The sequence below is a fragment of the Danio aesculapii genome, chromosome 7 (assembly GCF_903798145.1).
Source record: "Danio aesculapii chromosome 7, fDanAes4.1, whole genome shotgun sequence".
NCBI lineage: Eukaryota > Metazoa > Chordata > Actinopteri > Cypriniformes > Danionidae > Danio > Danio aesculapii.
The window spans coordinates 27824855-27847889 of NC_079441.1; the positions used below are offsets into that span (position 1 = coordinate 27824855).

General features: G+C 38.3%; 2 protein-coding genes across 2 annotated transcripts; one reads left to right on the forward strand and one right to left on the reverse strand.

The window, feature by feature from the left end:
* Positions 1-232: 232 nt before the first annotated feature.
* On the reverse strand, positions 233-18680 carry dapk2a (death-associated protein kinase 2a). The gene is made up of 11 exons (XM_056461519.1): positions 18297-18680; positions 16619-16748; positions 15731-15798; positions 14236-14457; positions 11331-11469; positions 11021-11150; positions 4609-4657; positions 4487-4513; positions 4243-4395; positions 4074-4119; positions 233-2345 (listed from the first exon to the last, which is right to left on the reverse strand). Exons 3-11 carry the CDS (start codon positions 15790-15792, stop codon positions 1719-1721), a joined length of 1455 nt encoding a protein of 484 aa, XP_056317494.1. The 5' UTR covers positions 15793-15798; positions 16619-16748; positions 18297-18680; the 3' UTR covers positions 233-1718.
* sh2d7 (SH2 domain containing 7) lies at positions 18151-22811 on the forward strand. The gene is made up of 6 exons (XM_056461520.1): positions 18151-18410; positions 18769-18858; positions 19202-19385; positions 20723-20914; positions 21002-21595; positions 22305-22811. Exons 1-6 carry the CDS (start codon positions 18208-18210, stop codon positions 22344-22346), a joined length of 1305 nt encoding a protein of 434 aa, XP_056317495.1. The 5' UTR covers positions 18151-18207; the 3' UTR covers positions 22347-22811.
* Positions 22812-23035: the final 224 nt, after the last annotated feature.

A 23035-nucleotide genomic window follows, 5' to 3' on the forward strand; every position in this document is an offset into this window, starting at 1 on the left:
TAACTTAATTGTTTTATGTCAATTTAAACGTATTAAACATTTATTTAAAAAACAATTAAGTTGTCCCAAAGAACAAGTATTGTGTTGATTAATTTCACTTTAAATGAGAAGGTTTTTTAAGTACACTGAAAAAAAATTATTTCTTCAAAATTGTTGCAATTTATATGGGCTGAATTTAAACAAACTAAATAAATTTAGTAATGTTCAACTTTGTTTGTTTAAATTCAGCCCAAATAAATAGTTTACAACCATTCAGTGGTGGAAAGAGTATAAATCATAAAGTAAAATTACCATCACTTGCCTAAAAAAATGTAGTGCAAGTAGAGTAAAAGTATCTGTTGTTTATATTACTCAAAGTAGGAGTAAAAAGTAGCCCTTTTAATAGTACACAAGAGTAGCGAGAATATTACGCTGTAAAAAGCTGATGCATTTACATGTCATTTGTGGATGTGGGTAAACGTAATATTCTGTAGTGCATCTAGTTATTGCCCAGCAGGCACACAACGTTATGAGACGTTAATATTAGGTTAGATTTAGGTTGTGATGTCAGGTGACCAAAATTCAATGTCTAGCCAGTGTCTAAAGACAACATTATTTTGATGTCCAATAATGACGTAAAATTACATTGATAATTGGTTGATTTTAAGTTGTGTTAGAAAGTGACCAAAATAGTCTTAAACCAACGTCATATTGACGTCAAGTACTGATATTTATTCGTCAGGTATGGCAATTAAAATCCAACATCTGATAGACATAGTGGTAACATCCACACAGCATCAAGCTGTAACATCATTAGATGTTGATATTTGGTTGGTTTTAGGTTGCATGCTGGACATTAACGTTGGCCTGACAATGAGTTCTGATGTCAAAAAGATTTTCATTTCCAAACAAAATGCAATGTCTCGACAACGCTGGGGTACAACGTCAATTTGATGTCATGTTGACGTTTTGTGCCTGCTGGGTGTTTAAGGCCATTTCGGTCATCATACAGTAAACATCCGTCATCTTCTCATCAGTGACATGCATCTAAACAGTCTCAAGGTCAATGCGTGTAAACATTTTGAACATCTTCTTGGACACTTTTAATGCCTCTAAACAATTTATTGCGTTTATAATTTGCCCATGTCTAGAGGTAATTCATTATGAGGCGTTATATTGAACATGAATTACAGGATTGATTTTTCTAATTTTCGTAGACAAGAAAAAATAAAAGCAGTGACAGCAGGTTAAAGGAAAGTAGTGGAGTAAAAGTACCAATACGGCACTAAAAATGTTCTCAAGGGAAAGTAAAAGTACACATGTTTAAAACTACTTAGTAAATTACAATTCCTGAGAAAAACTACTCAATTACAGTAATTTGAGTACTTGTATTTATTTACTTTACACCACTGCAACCACTTTAAATTTAGTAAATCTAAGGAATCATCTTTGAATAGTTTTTTTTCAGTGTATATGTATCTGTTGAATGCTTGATCCTGAGCTTGAGCTATTTGAGAAGAAAAAAAAACAACACACAAATGTCTTGAAATACAACATCAGAACAGTGTTTAGATGTGATAACCCTAGCATAATTGACTGTGGTCTGTTGAATTATTGGAATATAATGCATTTTTAAAACCCGCTTTACTCTGTGCCTGCATTTCCACCTCAGTAGAGCATTTTTCTAATAAATAATCTCATTATCGATTATTCCTTATACGTGTGACCAATAACAGTGGTCATCTCTGCTGGTCCAGGTTGCTGCCTGTCAGCAGGTCTCCTCCACAGGATCTGTTCAACAGCTCTTTCAGAGCCTCATTGACATCAGTATTAAACACGCTGCTAAAGCTACAGTTAGGGAAGCTGACCTGAAAGGAACCCACCAACTCCTGAACCCATTGCAGCTCAGCGCACAGTTCCTTCTGTAGAGCCTCGAAACGGCTCTGCCTTTCCTTATATCTCTCGCTCACACGGCTAACACTAGCATCCACGCTTCTCATGTCTTCGTGAACGCCACGTCTCTGAGCTTCCACTTTACGAAACTCATATCGCAGCTGGGACAACTCATGCCTGATGCTTTCACTTTCTTCTTTGTACCACATCTCCTTCTCATTGTAGATGGACACAAGCGCATCGATGTCCTCCTGCAGGGAGTCGTGAGCTGATGCCAACTGGCAGAACGTACCCTCCATGGCCGACACGTCCTCTTCCACTTGTGCGAAGCGCTCAAAGTTGATGTAGGTGTTGTTCGGAGGCATGCTGGAGTGGGACTTGATGGTGTACTCTTTGAGACGCTTCGTCTTCAGCTGCCTGCGCTCTCTCTTCCTCTCTGGGGCTTTATTACGATCTTCCTTATGCTCGTTAGACTGCGAATGGACAAATGGAGATTGAGTTATGATTGAGAAAGATATTTAAGTCTTGTAGCAACATACTCAACAAGACTTGAGGCTGTAATTTGTGCTAAGGGTGCTTCAACAATAAACTGCATCAGTTCAAACTCTAAATCTGAAGTAATGATAGGTGTGCAGGAGAAAATCAACAGGTAAAAATGTGCAAAAAGCAAATAAATAATCATGCACACTATCATTCCTTTACACATTTTGATAATTTTTGTACTGTATTTTGTAATGTACTGTTCTGGACTGTGATTTCACAAACTCCTACTCCAGAGTTTTAAACACAGGAGTTTTAAAGGGCACCTATGATGCAAAATCAACTTTTGGAAGCTGTTTGGACAGAGCTATGTGCAGGTAGTGTGTCCACTGGCATATTAGAGTGATATAAACACAAGTCTCTCTTTTTTTATTTCCTGATTGTTAAAATAGGGTCCAAATCCCAGGTGGGAAAACCAGCTCATTTGCATTTAAAGGCACAGGCTACAAAAACAGCTACACTGCTTTGAGACCAAAATAGGCATATTCTGCATTGTATAGTAAATTATCTGATAGGTTTTTTGAGCTGAAACTATAAAGACACATTGTGGAGACACCAAAGACGTATTTTACATCTTGTAAAAGGGGTAAATAGGTTCCCTTTCATTCAAAAGGGATTAAATGATGACAAATTATTTAATGTAATGTGGCTATTGTTTTATTTAGATACAAATTGTTATGGATTGTGAGTTTAAAATTGTAGCATCTTGGCATTAAATGATGAAGCATTATTAAATTTAATGATATAAATGGAATGATTAATGGAATGATTAGCATGATTATTGAGTTTTTATAAATGTTTTTATTATTTATTTATTTTCCCCATGATCGATGAAAGGTGTTTTGTGTTATGAGTCATGATTGCTTGTTATACGTATTATGAATGGTAATGGTGCACTGTAAAAAATATCCGTGAATTAAAAAAATGTCTGTATTTTGTCATACATATATAAATATTACTTTACCTATTAATTTCTGCTTTTGAATTTCATTATGGAACTTTGTTTCGTCCAACAACTTTTAACATTAAAAAGTTTTAAAAAGTGACTTATATTAACATTCTTAATAGTTTATAACGATATATTGCCTGGGTTGGTGTTGTATATTACGATACAACACCTTGTAATAAACTAGAAATAAGTGCCTGTACATTTATTACTGTTTATTACTGCCTGTACATTTTCTGTTATTTTACAGACTTATTTCTCTATATATTATTTCTTACACATTATATTATTTCAAATTACTAATGGTCACTTTTTCAACATCAAAAGTCAACAGAGCAGAGATCAAGCTCCCATAATTCAATTCAAAACCGTTAATGAAAAGAAAACACATGTGAATCACAAAATACGGAAACTGTTAAGCAACAGATATATTTTTTACATTGGTTAAAATGCTGTGACTTTCTTTGTATGTATGTGTGATTAAGGTCAAGAGATCGAAGCGTTGCACATTTATAAATCTCTGAGCAAGTATTGATAGTGTGTGGAATTATTTTTTTGTTTAAAAATTTCAAACTACTTTTATATTGTCATTATGGTGAATTATTTGTAGAATTTTGAGCATTTATTCTATTTATTGGAATAATGCTGCAACATAACTTTTATGCAAAAGTGAAGTGCTTTGAACCCTTTTCGGATGCCCAGTAGAATAACTCACCTTGATCCAAGCATGGTTTAAGGCATCTTGAATTGTGAGCCTTTTTCTGAAAAACACAGTTGGCATGGTCAATTACGCAACTTCACTTCCAATAGGCAACAAATATAAAGCTCACACTCAAATACACAGATGATCTGGCTTCAGATGATCTCAGCATTCTGCAGCTTACTTGGTGTCTTTTTCCAGCAGTTGTCGTATAAAATTCTTGGCGAGCTCACTGGTATGGCCAAAGAATTCATCATCAAACTCATAGTTCATAGCAGAGATGTTTCCCAGGGTGTCCTGTTTTGTTTCTCCTAAGAAAGGAGACGCACCACTCAACCTACATTTAGATAAATTATCAGCATAACATTGTTAAAATGTACATATCATTAAATCGATAGTCTGAAGAAATAACAGTTTTGAGTACTTACAGAATATACGTGATGACACCAACACTCCTATAAAATCAAAGCATTTCATTATTTAAAATAAAAATCAAAGTCATGAAATTTTTTCATTTTGATATTTCCTGTGCATTAAAAATGAATCTTACCACATATCTGCTTCCAGACCCAGTGGTTCATAATTCACAATTTCTGGAGCTGAGAAATGAAACATTTATATGTAGCATAAATATTGTATTCAAAAACAATCTGCTTGTTAAGTGTGTTATCTGCTTGTTAAGTGTGACGTCACAAGAAACAGCTTCCAAGAGCTTTATCAAACTGTATGGGGAGACTCAACAAATGGTACTAATAAACATTTACAAAGCGATGTTATACTTTTAAATCACAATCGGAATATATATGTATATATATATGTATGTGTATATATATATATGTATGTGTATATATGTCATGGATTGGTCAGGCTCTCACGACCCCCACTCACGAAGATCACCATCACCTGACTTCTAATGAGCACACAGCTGCATCACATTCACGAGCACCAGATAAAAGCACAGCACTCCAGTCGCTCATTGTCCGGGCTCGTCTCGACGAAAGCGGACAACTGAGCGACCACTCAGCGTAGTCATCCTCAGCTAAAACAAACGATTTACTTACCTGTTCTCTTTGTATTCCTCCTAGTCTTCCTGGTCCTCCCGAATCGTCCTGTCTTCCAGTCCTTCCAAGTCTGTGTCATCCTCTGTCAGCTGTATCTGGTGTGTGCTGTCCATCCTCGTGTATTCCTGTTACCCAGCCACGGAGGAAAAGACCCCAACATCATTCCTGATCCTCCTGGCTATCCTTCATGTGCTCCTTGTTGTCATTTAATAAACACCCTAACGTTTCCTTACCTCTGTCTCCTGTCCGCTTCATAACAGAAGCCCGGACCCATAACGACGACAACATGAGCACCCCCGATCACCTTCAAGAGCTGGTGGATCAGTTGAAGCGGATTCTACAGCCACCAGCTCCACTTTCCAACGCACCACCAGCACCGAGCACTTCCGCCTCCACAGTTTCTTCTTCGGCCCTTCCTTCCAGTCCCATGGCCCGACCAGCGCCCTACTCAGGCGGAGCGGGGGAGTGCAATGGTTTTCTGTTACAATGTTCCCTCATATTCGAAATGCAACCTTCTCTATATCCCACAGATAAGTCGAAGATCGCCTACATCGTATCTCTACTCTCTGGACCTGCACTTAAATGGGCTGAGACGATCTGGAACCAAGCCGGGCCGGTCATGAATTCCATCACTACCTTCACGGAGTATTTCAAAGAGGTGTTTGGACGTTCTGATGGGGAAGTAGCCGCTGGAGAGCAGCTGTATCATCTAAAGCAAGGTACTCTATCTACACAGGAATATGCTCTCCGGTTTCGCACTCTAGCAGCTGCAAGTGGATGGAATGAGAGATCGTTGTTGACCACGTACCGGCTCGGCTTGGAACCCACTCTCCGAATCCAACTGGCCACATTAGATGATACAATGGGTCTGGAGAGATTCATCCAACATTCTCTCCGATGTTCCGATCGTCTCCGTTCCTATCAACAGGACACCATCACCCCCTCGTCTGCACTCCTCCAATCGCCTGAGTCAACAGCCTCTCCAGAACCAGAACCCATGATAATAGAGTCTGGAAGACTGACATCAGCGGAACGACAGAGGAGGCTGACCCGGGGTCTGTGTCTATACTGCGGTGTCAGTGGACACACCCGTATGGAGTGTCCCCTTCGTCCCATTCGGACTTCAGTGAGTGTATTCAGTACGAATATTGAACAATGTAAACCACTTACTACCACCGTACAAATAACTACTGCCTCTATTTCTCTCCTTGTCACAGCCCTCATCGACTCCGGGTCAGCAGGGAACTTCATCTCCCAATCCCTCTGTCGTCAACTCCACCTCCGTACTGAGGCGTCCTCGCATATATACCAGATACAACCGATAACCCAGTGCACTCGATCTTCGACCCGTATCCATCGACAATGCGAAGACATCCTTCTTCAAGTGGGGTTGTTACATCAAGAGAGGATTCAATTTCTGGTTCTGGAGGGTGCAAATATGGACATCATTCTAGGGCGCCCGTGGCTGGTGAAGCACGATCCCATCATCTCTTGGGGCACAGGAGAGATAAAGAAATGGGGATCTGGATGTACACCTGCCTGTTTTCCAAATCTCCCTCTTCAAGGTCGGAACCCCATTTCTTTGTTTGCAACATCGGTCGAGAGCCCTCCTGAGAAGCAGTCTATCCACATTCCTAAGGAGTACAGCTCCTTTCATGATGTCTTCTGCCCCAAGAGAGCTTCCCAGCTACCGCCGCATCGGCCATGGGACTGCGCGATCGACCTAGTTCCAGATGCCCAGTTGCCAAGAGGTAGGATCTACCCGCTCTCGCTTCCAGAGAATCAGGCAATGGAAGATTACATAAGGGAGGCTCTGAGTCAGGGGTACATACGTCACTCAAAATCACCAGCCGCCTCAAGCTTCTTCTTTGTGGCCAAGAAGGACGGAGGGCTGCGTCCATGCATCGACTACAGGGTCCTAAATAACGGTACAGTAAAATACCGATATCCCCTTCCTCTGGTACCAGCCGCTTTGGAACAGCTCCGAGAAGCTAAAGTCTTCACTAAATTGGACCTCCGCAGCGCGTATAATCTGATAAGAATACGTGAGGGGGACCAATGGAAGACAGCATTCGTGACCCCTACTGGCCACTATGAATATGAGGTCATGCCTTACGGTCTGGTCAACGCCCCCTCCGTATTCCAAAACTTCATTCATGAAGTCCTCCGGGAGTTTCTTCACCACTGTGTAATAGTGTACATAGATGACATCCTCATTTACTCCCGGAGTGAGGCCGAACATCGCCAACACGTTGCGGAGGTCCTACACACATTGAGAGAACATCACCTCTACCTCAAAGCGGAGAAATGCTCATTCCACCAGAAGTCGATTCATTTCTTGGGATACATCATTGACCAAACCGGTATACGTATGGATGGGAAGAAAATTGAGGCTGTTCTATCCTGGTCAGAACCCACTTCCATTAAGGAGCTCCAGAGGTTTCTTGGGTTTGCTAACTTTTATAGACGGTTTATCAAGGACTACAGCAGGATTACATCACCTCTCACTAATCTCCTCAAGGGTAAACCCAAAGGACTGGAGTGGACCAAAGAAGCAGCCGCAGCCTTCCGCCTTCTTAAGAAGGAGTTCACAAGGGCCCCACTCCTGACTCATCCTGACCCAAATCTTCCTTTCGTGGTGGAAGTGGACGCATCCACCACCGGCGTCGGGGCAGTATTATCTCAACATCATGATACACCGCCCCGACTGCATCCCTGTGCCTATTTCTCTCGGAAGTTGAGCCCGGCGGAGCAGAATTACAGCATAGGAGACAGGGAGCTTCTAGCAATCAAGCTAGCCTTGGAGGAGTGGCGTCACTGGTTGGAGGGAGCCAAACATCCGTTCCAGGTGATCACAGATCACAAAAACCTCCAATACATCAAAGAGGCCAAGAGACTATGTCCACGTCAAGCCAGATGGTCACTTTTCTTCTCACGTTTTGATTTCTCCATTTCCTATCGTCCAGGACCCAAGAATCTAAGAGCAGACGCTCTCTCTCGTTTACACGAGCATCACGATCATGAAGAACTCCCAACGAAGATTCTTCCCGAACACATCTCCATTTGTCCGATCACCTGGAACGCCCCTCCAGTCGTTGCCACTCCGGAAGCCCCTGCTCCGCCGGGATGCCCTCCTCATCGGCAGTTCATACCACCTGAACACCGGGTAGATCTGATCCACTCCTTACATACCTCGCTAGGCACTGGACATCCAGGGATCAACAATACTCTCTCGCTAGTATCCCAACGATTCTGGTGGCCAAACATGGCAAGGGATGTGAGGCAATATGTTCAGGGCTGTAAGGACTGTGCCCAATCCAAGAGCCCACGTCATCTACCCGCTGGAAAGCTCCATCCCTTGCCGATTCCGAACCGTCCCTGGTCACACCTAGGAGTGGACTTTATCACTGACCTCCCTTCGTCAGAAGGTAATACCTGTATTCTAGTCATAGTAGATAGATTCTCAAAGTTTGTCAAACTAATCCCTCTGAAAGGTCTTCCCACAGCCTTTGAAACTGCCGACAATATCTTTAATCAAGTCTTCAGGTCATTTGGTATTCCAGAAGATATTGTGTCGGACAGAGGTCCACAGTTCATCTCACGTCTATGGAAAGCCTTCTTCAAGCTCCTAGGTGTGGCCGTCAGCCTCTCTTCTGGATATCATCCCCAAACCAACGGGCAGACAGAGAGGAAGATTCAGGAGGTGGGACGGTTCCTGAGGACCTTCTGCAGTGGTCACCAGAACTCCTGGAGCCAGTATTTGGGCTGGGCAGAATATGCCCAAAATTCACTGCGGCAACCCTCCACCGGACTCACGCCATTCCAGTGCGTCCTGGGCTTCCAACCACCGCTCTTTCCCTGGGATGGCGAACCATCTGATGTCCCCGCAGTGGATCACTGGTTCCGGGAGAGCGAGAGAGTCTGGGACGAGGCTCATCAACATCTGCAGAGGGCAGTCCGTCGAAGCAAGGTAACCGCCGATAGGAGAAGGTCTGAAGAACCCAGATACACACCCGGACAAAAGGTGTGGCTATCCACCCGGGACATACGCATGCGACTGCCCTCTCGCAAGTTAAGTCCCCGATTTGTTGGTCCCTTCACCATCGTGGAACAGGTTAACCCCGTCACCTACAAACTACAATTACCCTCTCACTACCGTATTCACCCTACATTCCACGTATCACTCCTGAAACCCTATCACGATCCTGTTCTTCCCTCCACAGAGCCTGACCACGAAGAGGAACCCCCTCCTCCACTGCTCCTAGAAGAAGGAGCCGTCTACGCAGTGAAGGAGATCTTGCGTTCCCGACGTCGTGGTGGCCAGTTGGAGTACCTGGTGGACTGGGAAGGGTACGGCCCCGAAGAAAGGACATGGGTTCCCAGAGCTGATATTCTCGATCCTAGTCTCATGGTGGAGTTTCATGAGAGCCACCCTGAGTTCCCAGCGCCTAGAGGCAGAGGGAGACCACCACGGCGTCGGAGGTGTCGGCCCTCAGGAGCGGGCCCTGGGGAGGGGGGTACTGTCATGGATTGGTCAGGCTCTCACGACCCCCACTCACGAAGATCACCATCACCTGACTTCTAATGAGCACACAGCTGCATCACATTCACGAGCACCAGATAAAAGCACAGCACTCCAGTCGCTCATTGTCCGGGCTCGTCTCGACGAAAGCGGACAACTGAGCGACCACTCAGCGTAGTCATCCTCAGCTAAAACAAACGATTTACTTACCTGTTCTCTTTGTATTCCTCCTAGTCTTCCTGGTCCTCCCGAATCGTCCTGTCTTCCAGTCCTTCCAAGTCTGTGTCATCCTCTGTCAGCTGTATCTGGTGTGTGCTGTCCATCCTCGTGTATTCCTGTTACCCAGCCACGGAGGAAAAGACCCCAACATCATTCCTGATCCTCCTGGCTATCCTTCATGTGCTCCTTGTTGTCATTTAATAAACACCCTAACGTTTCCTTACCTCTGTCTCCTGTCCGCTTCATAACAATATATATATATATATATATATATATATATATATATATATATATATATATATATATATATATATATATATATATATATATATATATAAATAATTGTGTAAGTTATTGTATAACAATGGTTTGTTCTGTAGACTATCGAAAAAATATATAGCTAAAGGGGGCTAATAATTTAGACATTAAAATGGTTTAAGAAAAAAATTTAAAACTGCTTTTATTCTAGCTGAAATAAAACAAATAAGACTTTCTCTAGAAGAAAAAAATATTATCAGACATACTGTGAAAGTTAGAGAGGTGAATTTATAATATTATGAATAATTATCTATTATGTTTATTTGTGTCATTTTAATTCTTGAATTTTTTAAATTATTTAGAGTAATCTAAAATATATATATATATATACACACCTCTCTACTAATGCTTTTTTCTTCTTAAATATCTAAGGTTCCAACTGCCCTGAAAGATTTCTAGAAATTTCTAAAAAATCCACATAAATTAATAAAACACATGGGCATTTTATATATACACATTCATACGTATACACATCTTTGTTCTAGGCCATGCTAGAAAATATTTTTAAAAAACTGCTTAATCATTAAAACTGGAAAAGTGACCTGACCTTTCAATATTGACACAGTTGTGGATATTATGGAAATGAGCTGTCATGCATGGGTTTTTACATTTGCACACGGACAGTAGGTCACTTGCAAAACTTTGCACTCCCCATCCAAACTTTGCACTCTCACGCTAATTTGACCCGTTTATCAAATCAAGCCCATGTTCTCAAAATGGAGTGCTTGACATTTTTACAATTTCCAAAAAATGAAAAAATGTCCAATTAATATTTGACTGGTACATTGGTGTGCATGTTGAAAGTTGCAGGCTCAGTTACAAAGTTACAAAACTCATCATACCGACAAACTCTGGAGTTCCAAAGATGTTTTTAAATTCAACCCCTTCAGCAATCTTGTGCGCTAAGCCAAAATCAATGAGCTTGATCCGAGGCAGAGGCGCGTTCTTATCCAGAAGCATGATGTTTTCAGGCTGCAAAGCAGAAAATAAATTATTACACACACATGAACACACACACACCCACATTTATACGCACACAAAGACACTCTGTTATTCAGACAGAGCATTCTTTAGTAATTCACATCTGTCAGAGCAAATATACTGTACTGTAATGTTCTGGGTAGTGTTATGAGCCCGGTGGGTTTACTGTACCTTCAGGTCAAAGTGAGCAATATTCCTTGTGTGTAAATAGTGCACGCCCTCTAAAATCTGTTTGATAAACTGTGTGGCTTCCTCCTCGCTTAAAGACTCTTTCTGTGCCAGAAAGTCAAAAAGCTCTCCTCCAGACACCCTACAAAAATACAGAATTCCCATATAGAAATCTGATACACGGAAAAATATGCAAATTACATATGTGACGTTCAAGTTCATATTTGCATTTCACATATATAAAACATGTCTTATATACAACATATGTTTTTAAATATTGCAAAAATGAATGCTCCATTGGAATTACAAATATGTACATATGTGTTCTATTATACTATTATTTGTACATATGTTTCTATTATACTGTGTGTATCTTAGTGTGTGTTCATACATCAACACATATATAAAATTATAGTGTGTGTATATATATATATATATATATATATATATATATATATATATATATATATATATATATATATATATATATATATATATATATATTCTAGATAGTCTACAGAACAAAACATCATTATACAATAACTTGCCTAATTACCCTAACCTGCCTAGTTAACCTAATTAACCTATTTAAGCCTTTAAATGTCACTTTAAGCTGTATAGAAGTGTCTTGAAAAATATCTAGTGAAATATTATTTACTGTCATCATGGCAAAGATAAAATAAATCAGTTATTAGAAATGAGTTACTAAAACTATTATGTTTATATTAATAATATATTTTGGTGCATTGGAACAAAACAGATTTATTAAACAGATATATTTATTAAAATAATGGTTGCATATTTTAGTCACAAACATCTTTAGAAATAGAAAGATAATACAATTAAATTCAAACTAAATATTGCAAAAAAAAATGACAAATTAAAAAATTACAACTAAATTACTTTTTTCTCTTGATTTTACCACTTTTTTAATTATTATTTAATATTTACTCTAACAAATTGTTGGGTGTACTTATTTCTGCATTGTTATTGTAAGTTATTTTGTTAGATTAGCTCCAGATTTGTACTGACTAATCTAATATATAGTGCATGCAGAAAGCATTCATTGGTATGTAAAAATGACTGTTATTTGGATTCCAATATTTTTATTTAATTTTGATTTACATTTGTGAAGGACATTCTGCAATCTGTAGTTTTACTTTATTTTTCTGTATTTGTATATATTATTTTATTTTATTTATTTTTATTTTATTTTTATTTTATTTTTTTATCTTTATTTTAATTTTTTACTTTTTGGGAGGGGAGGAGGAGGGGGGTGTAGGGGTGGGAAAGTCTATTTTGTGATGATATAAAAATTGATTTCCTGTAATGTTCATGGGAGTTTTGTAACAAAAAATTAATAAAAAAACAAAAATGAAAAAAAAAAAAGCATTCATAGGGCTTCACTTTTTCATTTGGATCCCAAAATGGATAAAAAAATTATTTCCTCAAAATTCTACTCACAATACCCCATAATGACAATGTGCAATTACAGCCTTGAGTTTTTTGAATATGATTCCACAAGCTTGGCATACCTGTCTTTGGGAATTTTAGCCCATTCCTCTTTGCAGTACCTCTTAAGCTCTATAAGGTTGCATGGGAAGTGATGGTGTACAGCCATTTTCAGATCTGTACAGAGATGTTCAATAGGATTTAGATCTGGGTTCTGGGTGGGCTGTAGGGATGGTATTAGCCTGGTGATAAGCAGTGCCTGGTTTTCACTCCAAAGAGTTAAATTTAAGTCTCATCAGACCAGAGAATTTTGTTTCTTATGGTCTGAGAGTCCTTCAGATGCCTTTTGGCAAATTCCAGGCGAGAATTGGCTTCCGTCTGGCCACTCTACCATACAGGCCTGATTGGTGGATTGTTGCACAGATGGTTGTTCTTCTGTAAGGTTCTCTTCCCTCCACAAAAGAACGCTGGAACTCAGACAGAGTGACCATCGGGTTATTGATCACCTCCCTGGCTAAGGCTCTTCCCCCCCCGATCACTCAGCTTAGATGGCCGGCCAGCTCTAGGAAGAGTCCTGGTGGTTCCAAACTTCTTCCACTTATAAATGATAGAGGCCACTGTGCTCACTGAAACTTTCAAAGCAGCAGAATTTTTTCTGTAACTTTCCCAACCTTGTGCCTCGAGACAATCCTGTCTTGAAGGTCTACAGACAATTCCTTTGTCCTCATGCTTGGTTTGTGCTTTGACATGCACTGTCAACCCTGTGACCTTATATAGACAGGTGTATGCCTTTTCAAATCATGTCCAATCAGCTGAATTTACCACAGCTGAACTCCAATTAAGCTGCTGAAACATCTGAAGAATGATCAGTGGAAACAGAATGTACCTGAGCTCAATTTAGAGCTTCACGGCAAAGGCTGTGAATACTTATATACATGTGATTTTTTTTTTTTTTTTTTTTTTTTGCAACAATTTCAAAAAAATCTTTTTTCACATTGTCATTATGGGCTATTGTGTGTAGAATTTTGAGGAAATAAATGAATTTGGAATAAGGCTGTAACATAAAAAATGTGGAAAAAGTGAAGCGCTATGAATACTTTCCGGCTGCACTGTATACTGTATGCACAAATATAATATTGTATAGCATCTTAGAAAATATGAATTTAAAAGATAGATTTGTGAGGGGTGTATTCATACAGTATATGCTCAGCACTGTACATATGTGTAATTCCATGGCTGAAAATGATAAAATAAAAAAATAAACACAAAAGTAGCAATTTTTTTGCATTATTTAGAAATATATGTTGCATATATGACATACTGTATATGCAATTTGTGTATATTGCCATTTATCCGCTTTCTTTGTGGGTTTTCAGGTGAATCATTAAAAATAGCTTACATTAAAAAACAAACTTAAAAAAAAAATCAAGTCTATACTACTAAAAGTTTGACTTACAGCTCCAAAATCAGCACCACGTCTGTTTTGTTCTCAAACACGTCGTGCAGCATGACAATATTGGGATGGTGGATCTGCTGTAGGATGTTGACCTCTCGCTCGATCTCTTCTCGCAGCACACCTCGGCGGCTAGCATTACTCTGACGCTTCTTTATAAACTTGGCTGCAAAATCCCGGCCTGAACTCTTTTCACGACACTGCTTTACAATTGCAAACTGCCCACTGAAAAATACACGAGTAGTAGTTATAAAAACACATTAAGGCTGAGAATAATCTGCAGCTGTGAAATTAAAATCCAGTATTCGTATTGGTTTTTAATAATGAGGTTTTTCCATTAATGAGTTAAAGTCTTTGGTATTTTTTAAGCATAACCTGACACTTTGATGTTTTGTTCAACAGCATAAACCACAGAATTTTAACTTACTATAAAGTTAGAAAAATTAAATAACTAACAGCAAAATTATCACCAAGGTTAAAACAAAACCGATGTATTTAAAAAAAAACAGAAAAAAAAAAACAGAAAAAAACCCCGATGTATTTTAGAAAAAATCTTCAAGGGCTTTAATGTTACAGCTGTAGAAATGTAAATAAACAATCATATACTTAAGTATATATAAAGGCATTTCAGATTTAAATGAAAGCGACTGTTTACCCAAAAATTAAAAAGATCTAATCATTTATTACTTCTCGTAGATTTAAAACTGAATTTTTTCTTTTGTTGAACACAAAGATTTGGAGAAAGCTGAAAACCTGTAACTATAGACATCCAAAGTAGGAAACAAATTACTATAGAAGTCAATGGGTGCCAGCAACCAGCATTTTTTTTTTAAATATCTTTTTTATGATAGCCAAAGTCAAATAGATTTTAAACAAATGATGGGTAAATGATGGCAGAATTTTCATTTTTGGGTGAACAATCCCTTTAGGACTTAATATAAACAACACACTATAATGCATGCTTTTAGTGCATGTCTCAGTGAATAAAACATTTTAAATGTTATTACTATTAATCATATAAATATATATTTTAATTAACATCAATAATAAATTCATAACATATTATATACCATTAAAAATAAGGTTTCACACTACATATTGCTGTTACTAATTCTGTTCAACAACCCAAATAAAATAATGTTAATATTCTTGTACTTAAAGGTAGAGATTTACTCACTATTTACACTCCCTGACATTTATTCTTTTTTTTTGAACACAAACAAAAATATTTTGAAGAAAATAAGTAACCACTGACATCTATAGTAGGAAAAATAAATACTATGGACATCAATGGTTACCTGTTTTCAACCTTTTTCAAAAACAAATCTTGTGTTTAACTGATGAAAAAAAAAAAAAACACGAAAGAGCAAATGATAGGATTTGCAGTCTTGGGTGAACTATCCCTTTAATGGTGGACCCCTGCAGGTGGCATCTGTAAGTGCAACTGCTAAATTATTAAGTAATGGAGCAACCAGTAAGTAAACAGCTAAATTCTTACCTCCCAAGTTCCTCTCCAATCTCAAAGAAATCCTCGACCTGCTGCTGTTTGAACAGAGCCATCGTGATCTTATAAAAAATGTAATTAGATAAAATTAAATGAATGGACTCACAACAAACATTTTCAGAATATCTAAAACTGTGCATGTCAATTAAAATAGCCATTTATATGTAAAGCTGATCATAAAGTTTTATGTAGTTTGTTTTGACCTAAATATTTCATTCGTGATGGTGGGATAAATTTAGATTTTACTTAAGTGTGCAAGATAAGGATGAGGCCTAGCCTATATTTAACTCTAATTCATTCACATATCTACAATATTAATAAAAAACTGCACAAATAGACAGGTAATGTGTATGTTTTAGCAAATACACTTCAATCTGCTGCTAAGAGTAGTGGATATAGCCTTGGGAAAGAAGCATTAACAATGACAGTAGTCACCTTGCCATGAAAGAATACTATAATATACTAGTGTTTTTGAACCATTCCATAGTAAAATACTTGAATTGTGGTAATTCATGAATGACTGTGGTAATCAGTTGTAGTAATTCTAGTTCTATAATATTATTCTCCAATACACCCCAGTTAACTGAAGTAAAGACTAAAGTGCACTACAGTTTTTATTATGAGTTTATCATTTCACTAGTTAATATTACAGTAGACTATTTACTATAGTGACTTCAAAAACACTGTAATATTTATTATAAAAAACTATAGACTAGTATTTTTTCATGTATACAATTGTGGAAACATCAGATAACTTTAGGTTTCGACGTAAAATAGACATAAACTACTGCCGAAATCTTAACGATCTTAAGGATTAACACAAGAGCTGGTATTTGCTCGTATATGGTGTTTAAGAAAATGGTAAAAACACAAGATATTTACCTTTCATCACCGACGACAACACTGTAGCGTTTCTGTGCGCTTTCATGCGCTCACGAGTGTTTCCTCATGAACGCGCACGCGTCCAGCAGCGTGTTTCTAAAAGTGGACACGCCACCTGTTGAACTCATGCCTGCACGGAAAAACGACAACACGCACTGAAGCTTTATTGTCCCATGACTGATAAACAACACCAAATAAAAGCAAAATATAAGGCTGTTTTGCAGATAGTTTCAATCAGAATAATCAATGTTGCCCCGTTGCCTCATGCTCTGTTCTGATTACTCCTGAGCTTATCATCGCTTTTTAAAGTGAAAAACAGTTGATTAAGATTTTGTTGAGGTAATGAAATAATAACGACTAATGGCCAATAGTGACTAGTATTTTTAATTATTCTAGACAAATTAATCATAAATTTTTTACAACAAATAAAACCAAAAAGTAATATAAAATAGGCACGGTTCTTGTAGTTAAACTGGTAAAAAAAATCAACCTTGGTCTTGCTTCACTAAGCACAGTTTAACCAAGGCATTTTCTGTAAAACTGGTCACACAAATGCAAATCAGTGGGTCGGAAAAAGTTAAAGGTTACAAGACCTTTATTATAATAAAACCATTGTTAGTGTTCAGAGGGGAAATATAACAATGTTTATTTCAGAGCTTGACCATCATATAAAGAGGCAGATTCAGGTTATTTGCATGTCTGCTGCATAAATTCATGACTAATCAGGATTAAAATTAATTGAAAATGTATTTAATAAATATTTAGCTGCAAATGAAGGCTAATCTTGCTTTGAAATGCACAAATAGCCAAGACATAATTGGAATCATTTTACACACACACACACACACACACACACACGCATGCACGCACACACACACACACACACACACACACACACACACACACACACACACACACACACACACACACACACACACACACACACACACACACACACAGTTACCTTTATGGGAATTTCCCATTAAAGTAATTTTACACTGTACCAACTTCTATCCATGTAACCCAACCCTCACAGGAAATGTTCAGCATTTTTACATTTTCAAAATATTTAATTCTGTGTAATTTATGAGCCATTTACTTCATGGGGACCAAAATGTCCCCATGACGATACCCCCAAGGTACACACACTACTGCCCTTTATATTTTGAGACAAAATCAAAATATATTAAATTTTAAAACATTATTTCCTATAATGAACTTCTTCAATGCTTTCCCAGATAGTCACAAGCTATTTTTGCACGGTATGTTTCAGGACAATGTGCAGTGGTTGACCTACTTCCTGATCCAATCTAGATTTTTCATCTTTGATATTCATACAGGTCTGCACCTCAAGTGGAAGATTCATCCAAAAGATAGTACAACAAAATCACACTGAACCAGTAAGCCATTACCGACTATGGGCAGATAAACTTAAACAATAGAACCTTTTATATATGTAGGAGCACATATTTACGTATGAGGAAGCTAGGCAAATGAAGTGTGCCAGTCTTCCTGGCGCAGTGAATGTGTGATGTTATGTAGGTTTGAAAACGGAAAGCCAGGTGTATCGGATTTGTGTAGAGAAGGAGATGCTCACAATGGAGCAAATAGAGGCAGCCATGTACCAGAAGATGAAGAAGTCGGACAGACTAAATGAGGAGAAAATGGAAGGATTCACCATGGAGGGAGGTCAGAGAGAGCAGATCCTCCAGTGGTTCGTGGAGACTCAGGCCATGTTCATCCTGTCAGACGGAAACTTTCCACCGTGGTTCCAAGGCTTCATCTCCAGGCAGTAAGAACTAATAAGAGACGAGAGGTTCGGTAACCGTAACTGTTTCATTGTGAGCTGTAAAACATTATGAACGTCTATATTTGGCTGCAGGTGACTTATAATGCAAATGTTTGTTTGAAAATTGAGGCAGTTAAGCCGTCACTAGGACTTTACCCGTTCAAAAGGCACCATTTTGTATTTAATGGGTTAATGTTAGGATTCATATTAATGCTTTAAAGTTATATATTAGAACCTTAAAGTGCCATAAAGATGATTTTGCATCTAAAAAGAATAAAAAAGAGCCTTTTGAAAGGGTAGCATCTCAGTGACAGTGTTATTTCTTAGAGTGGTGTGGTACAGTAACTATCGCTGTTTGCAGGGAAGCAGAAGATCAGCTCAGAGACAGGGATGTTGGATGCTTCCTTATCAGACTCAGCGAGAAAGCCATTGGATATATTCTTTCATACAAGTAAGAATGAGAACTAACAGTCAGCAATATCATGTTGCGCAGCATTTAATAATTGTCTTTAATGTTAGTTCACATAATACAATTATTGGTCGTCTGGTCTGAGCACAATAACTAATGTCAACCCCAAAAAAAGTTTTTTTTTTTTTTTTTTTAATGTTGAAAAATTGTTGTTACTAAGCTATATAATTACCTGTACAAATATTTTTCCTTAATGGTTCACTTTAATGTAATATCAAACTGGACTTTGAATGTGTGATACATAAAATAATCATTTTATATTCTATATTGTGTCAAAACTGGTTTTAACAGTTTAAAACAGTTCTTCAATGTTTAATGTTGACAGAGGTCAGGATCGTTGTCGGCATTTTGTCATAAATCAAACGAAGACTGGCCTGTTTGTCGTTTCTGGTGATTCCACCACTCATAACAGCCTCGCAGAGCTGATTGACCACTTTAAAATCACACCGATCCAGCCTTTTGGAGAGTACCTGACTTCATACAGCACTGAGATGGACGCCGTGGAAGAGGTAGAGTCAATTCTTTCACTTTCAAAAAATAGAAAAGACAGTACTTTTGAAAAATATATTCATAAAATCATGTTGACTCAATAGAGTTTTACTTAACAGTGGAACATTGAGCAATCATGATGAGATCACATGACCGCCAAATCAGACAAGCTTTATCTTGATATTTTACCTTCACTGGATGATTCACTCATTGGGGCAAAAAATATTATGGTTGTAAATAAAGCAGTGGTGGACAGTAACTAAGCGTTTCTTTTTAGGTCACTGCTGTGTTTTTGGATTTTTTTTTTATTTTAGGAAAAGTTTATCTTTACTTCAGTACATTTCAAAACAAAATGTTACTTTTTGTTACACTGCACTGGAATAATCAATGCACAGAGAAATCATTGCTGGCTCAGAGATGTGATAGCAGTGTCTGATTTGGCACGTCATGATTTTACCAAGTACGATGTTGATCCTGGAAAATCATTTTTGTTTGAAAATGTAATCCATACCTGTTTCCTACCCCTAAACCCAACCATAACTCTAAATTATTCCCAAAATCAAATAATAATAGGATAATAGGATCATGTAAAAGTATATAAATCTAACCAAAACCCTAAACTTAACAAAAACTGTAAATGCATCCCTTAATTCTGATTGTCTGATTGGAATGTTGTTCCAGGATCAACATAGATGTTAATCCAGGAACATGTATACTTGGTAAAATCAGGTTGGCGGTCTGATTTATGAAAGAGCTGAATCTTGACAGTTAACCTCTTAAATTGGTTCACAAATTACACTGAACAATTATTTCAGAAATTGGATTGATCTGCGATCCAATCAGAGTGAGTGTACAACTAACGACTCACTGATTCAAATGATCCATCCAAAGTGTGTCTCCAGTAAATGATTCACTGAACTGACCAACTGATTCCAAAGAGATCAAAATGGGAGATCCTCTCGACTGATAGCCCAAACAGATGAATGCTGTAGCACAGATACTAAACTACACTGGTCACATATTCTTCTTATTATATTAAGACATTTTGTTCTATTTTATGCGTTTTGTTATATTGCATTTACACTCATTTTGTGTTTATTTATTCAAAAATTCTATTAGCATCTACAGTATTTCACTTGTTCACACAACTCGTGTAATTATGTATTATAAGTTTTTGTAAGTAATTGTTATATTATCTTGCAAAAAAACATTACCAATAGGTACTTTTAACTTACATACTGATCAGCACAACATGAAAAACTATTAAATGTACTTGCAAATACATAAAAGCAAACAGAATACTATCATATCCAGAAATGTTTTATGTTGCTAATGTTCTTTTGTGTTATTTTTCTAGGATGATGAAAATGAGCTTTATGATGTGGTTCAAAATACCCCTATAGTTAAATCAGGAGTGAGTGTTAAGGCTCTAACAAGTTTATGGGAACAAGCTACCAGCTACCCACACAACATGGCTCCTGTCCTGCCTTCTAAAAGCAACCGGAAGCTCACAACCTCCACCTCTATTGACAGGAACAGCCTGTCTCAGGTAACAATGTCAACTCCTTCCTAGGATGCAATATCTATGCTTTTTACATATCCAGTGTTAAGATTCATTCATGTGCAAAATCATTAGGCAATGAAAATCCCACCTCTGCCAAAGAAAAACGCACCACTTCGGAATTCCTTAAGTGCCAGTCTTCCTGGTACGAATCCTTCACATGAACAACACAGCATTACAGAATCACGGACATCTGAGCACTACAGCTCTCAGTTATGGCCTACCCACAATGAAAACGATCAGTCTTTAACTTCCAACTCTTATAATCCTATGCCCTCCATCCCTCAACAATCTCCTTCAGCTCCATTGATAACAGCCTCCTGTTCTTACGCTGTTCTTGACCCTAAAAAAATGCATTCTGGAGCTGGTCGAATGGCACAAACGGAAGAAACAGAACTACAGCCCAATCCACTCTACCAGGCCTCAACTGTTGCGTATGCTGGGCTGAAGAATCAACCTGAGGTTGAGTACGACAACCGTGCAAATCCCAATGCCAACGCCCTTTTGGCAGAAAATCTTTATCAAGACGTACCTGAAGAGCGTGACTACAATACCTATGAACACATACCTGAGAGCAACACCTACGAGGACATCCCAGTGACGGTCAGCAACATGTACGCAAGCCTAGATGAGATTCAGACTCAAACACCGAATGCGTTGGGGAAGAAGGTGAGACCTGTTATGATTAAAACAAATATATTAATTATGAGTAAAACATGCTGAAACTGAGTGACATGGTGGCTCAGTGGTTAGCATTGTCACCTCACAGCAAAAAGGTCGCATGTTCGAGTCCTGGCTGGGCCAGTTGGCGTTTTTGTGTGGAGTTTGCATGTTCTCCCCGTGTTGGCGTGGGTTTCCTCCGGGTGCTCCCGTTTCCCTCACAGTCCAAAGACATGCAGTATAAGTGAATAAACTAAATTGGCTGTAGTGTATGAGTGTATATATGCAGTATATATGCACATATATGATAATACATGAGGGGGCGACGCAGTGGCGCAGTAGGTAGTGCTGTCGCCTCACAGCAAGAAGGTTGCTGGTTCGAGCCTAGGCTGGGTCAGTTGCCGTTTCTGTGTGGAGCTTGCATGTACTCCCTATGTTTGCGTGGGTTACCTCCAGGTGCTCCTTTTTCCACCACAGTCCAAAGACATGCGGGACAGGTGCATTGGATAGGCTAAATTGTCCATAGTGTATGTGTGTATGAATAAGTGTGTATGTGTTTCCCAGTACTGGGTTGCAGCTGGAAGGGCATCCACTGTGTAAAACATATGCTGGATATGTTGGTGGTTCATTCCGCTGTGGCGACCCCAGATGAATAAAGGGACTAAGCTGAAGGAAAATGAATAAATGAACATGCTGAAACTGTTTTGTTTTTTTACAGAATCATAAGTGGTGGAAACTTCGTCTGGAGAACAAGAAGTGACCGTCATCATGATATTTGAAGGACGCCACAGTAACCCATAAGCTGAGAAAATAATGTATTGTATTATTGTTTGCAAATCATTTAACTTTGTAATATTCATGTTGGACTGTACATTATATAAATAACTTCAGTGTGGCTTCACAACATGATGGATATCATGCAAGGACATTGGCACAATGAGTTGATTATGATTTTAAAAATGTATTTGAATAACTACTCTGATTGTATCTATTGTTATCATTGCACTTCCTGTTTTCCACTCAATGCAGTTTCACCTTCGTGTAAATACAGTCCAGCAGGTCCATACCATTTTTTCGATGCAATACATGTCATTAATATCCAGGCCTGCCTCCTTTTGTACCTTCTGGTCAACCCGCCTGCTCCTTCCTTCACTGAAGATTGAAAACATGTACACAGGTCATAAAAAAGGAGAAAAAACAAGCTAAAATCCTCCACCAGTCTTTTACAGTGTGATTAGCAACCCTTTGCTTTAACAAATAATTCATTATACTGCAACATTTTGTTATGAAGCGTTTATGAACTGAATTTTAAAAAGGAGTTTATAAATATAAACAGTAGAAAGAGAATAATTTAAGCAATTAAAAATGACCTGAACCTGAGCCTATCAGCTTTTTAATCAGTTGAAATAAACAATATTGCATTTCAAAATTCATTACATTCTTCATGTT

What these genes read in the sequence shown, in the direction of transcription:
- dapk2a (XM_056461519.1), bottom strand. Translation starts at nt 15,792, where the DNA reads ATGGCTCTGTTCAAACAGCAGCAGGTCGAGGATTTCTTTGAGATTGGA. An exon ending in CTGCTGGAAAAAGACACCAA is followed by an intron (nt 4,120 to 4,242) that starts GTAAGCTGCAGA and finishes TGTGTTTTTCAG; the next exon opens with AAAAAGGCTCACAATTCAAG. An exon ending in TAAACCATGCTTGGATCAAG is followed by an intron (nt 2,346 to 4,073) that starts GTGAGTTATTCT and finishes GTCCATTCGCAG; the next exon opens with TCTAACGAGCATAAGGAAGA.
- sh2d7 (XM_056461520.1), top strand. Translation starts at nt 18,208, where the DNA reads ATGCTCACAATGGAGCAAATAGAGGCAGCCATGTACCAGAAGATGAAG. An exon ending in ACAGGAACAGCCTGTCTCAG is followed by an intron (nt 20,915 to 21,001) that starts GTAACAATGTCA and finishes CAAAATCATTAG; the next exon opens with GCAATGAAAATCCCACCTCT. An exon ending in CGAATGCGTTGGGGAAGAAG is followed by an intron (nt 21,596 to 22,304) that starts GTGAGACCTGTT and finishes GTTTTTTTACAG; the next exon opens with AATCATAAGTGGTGGAAACT.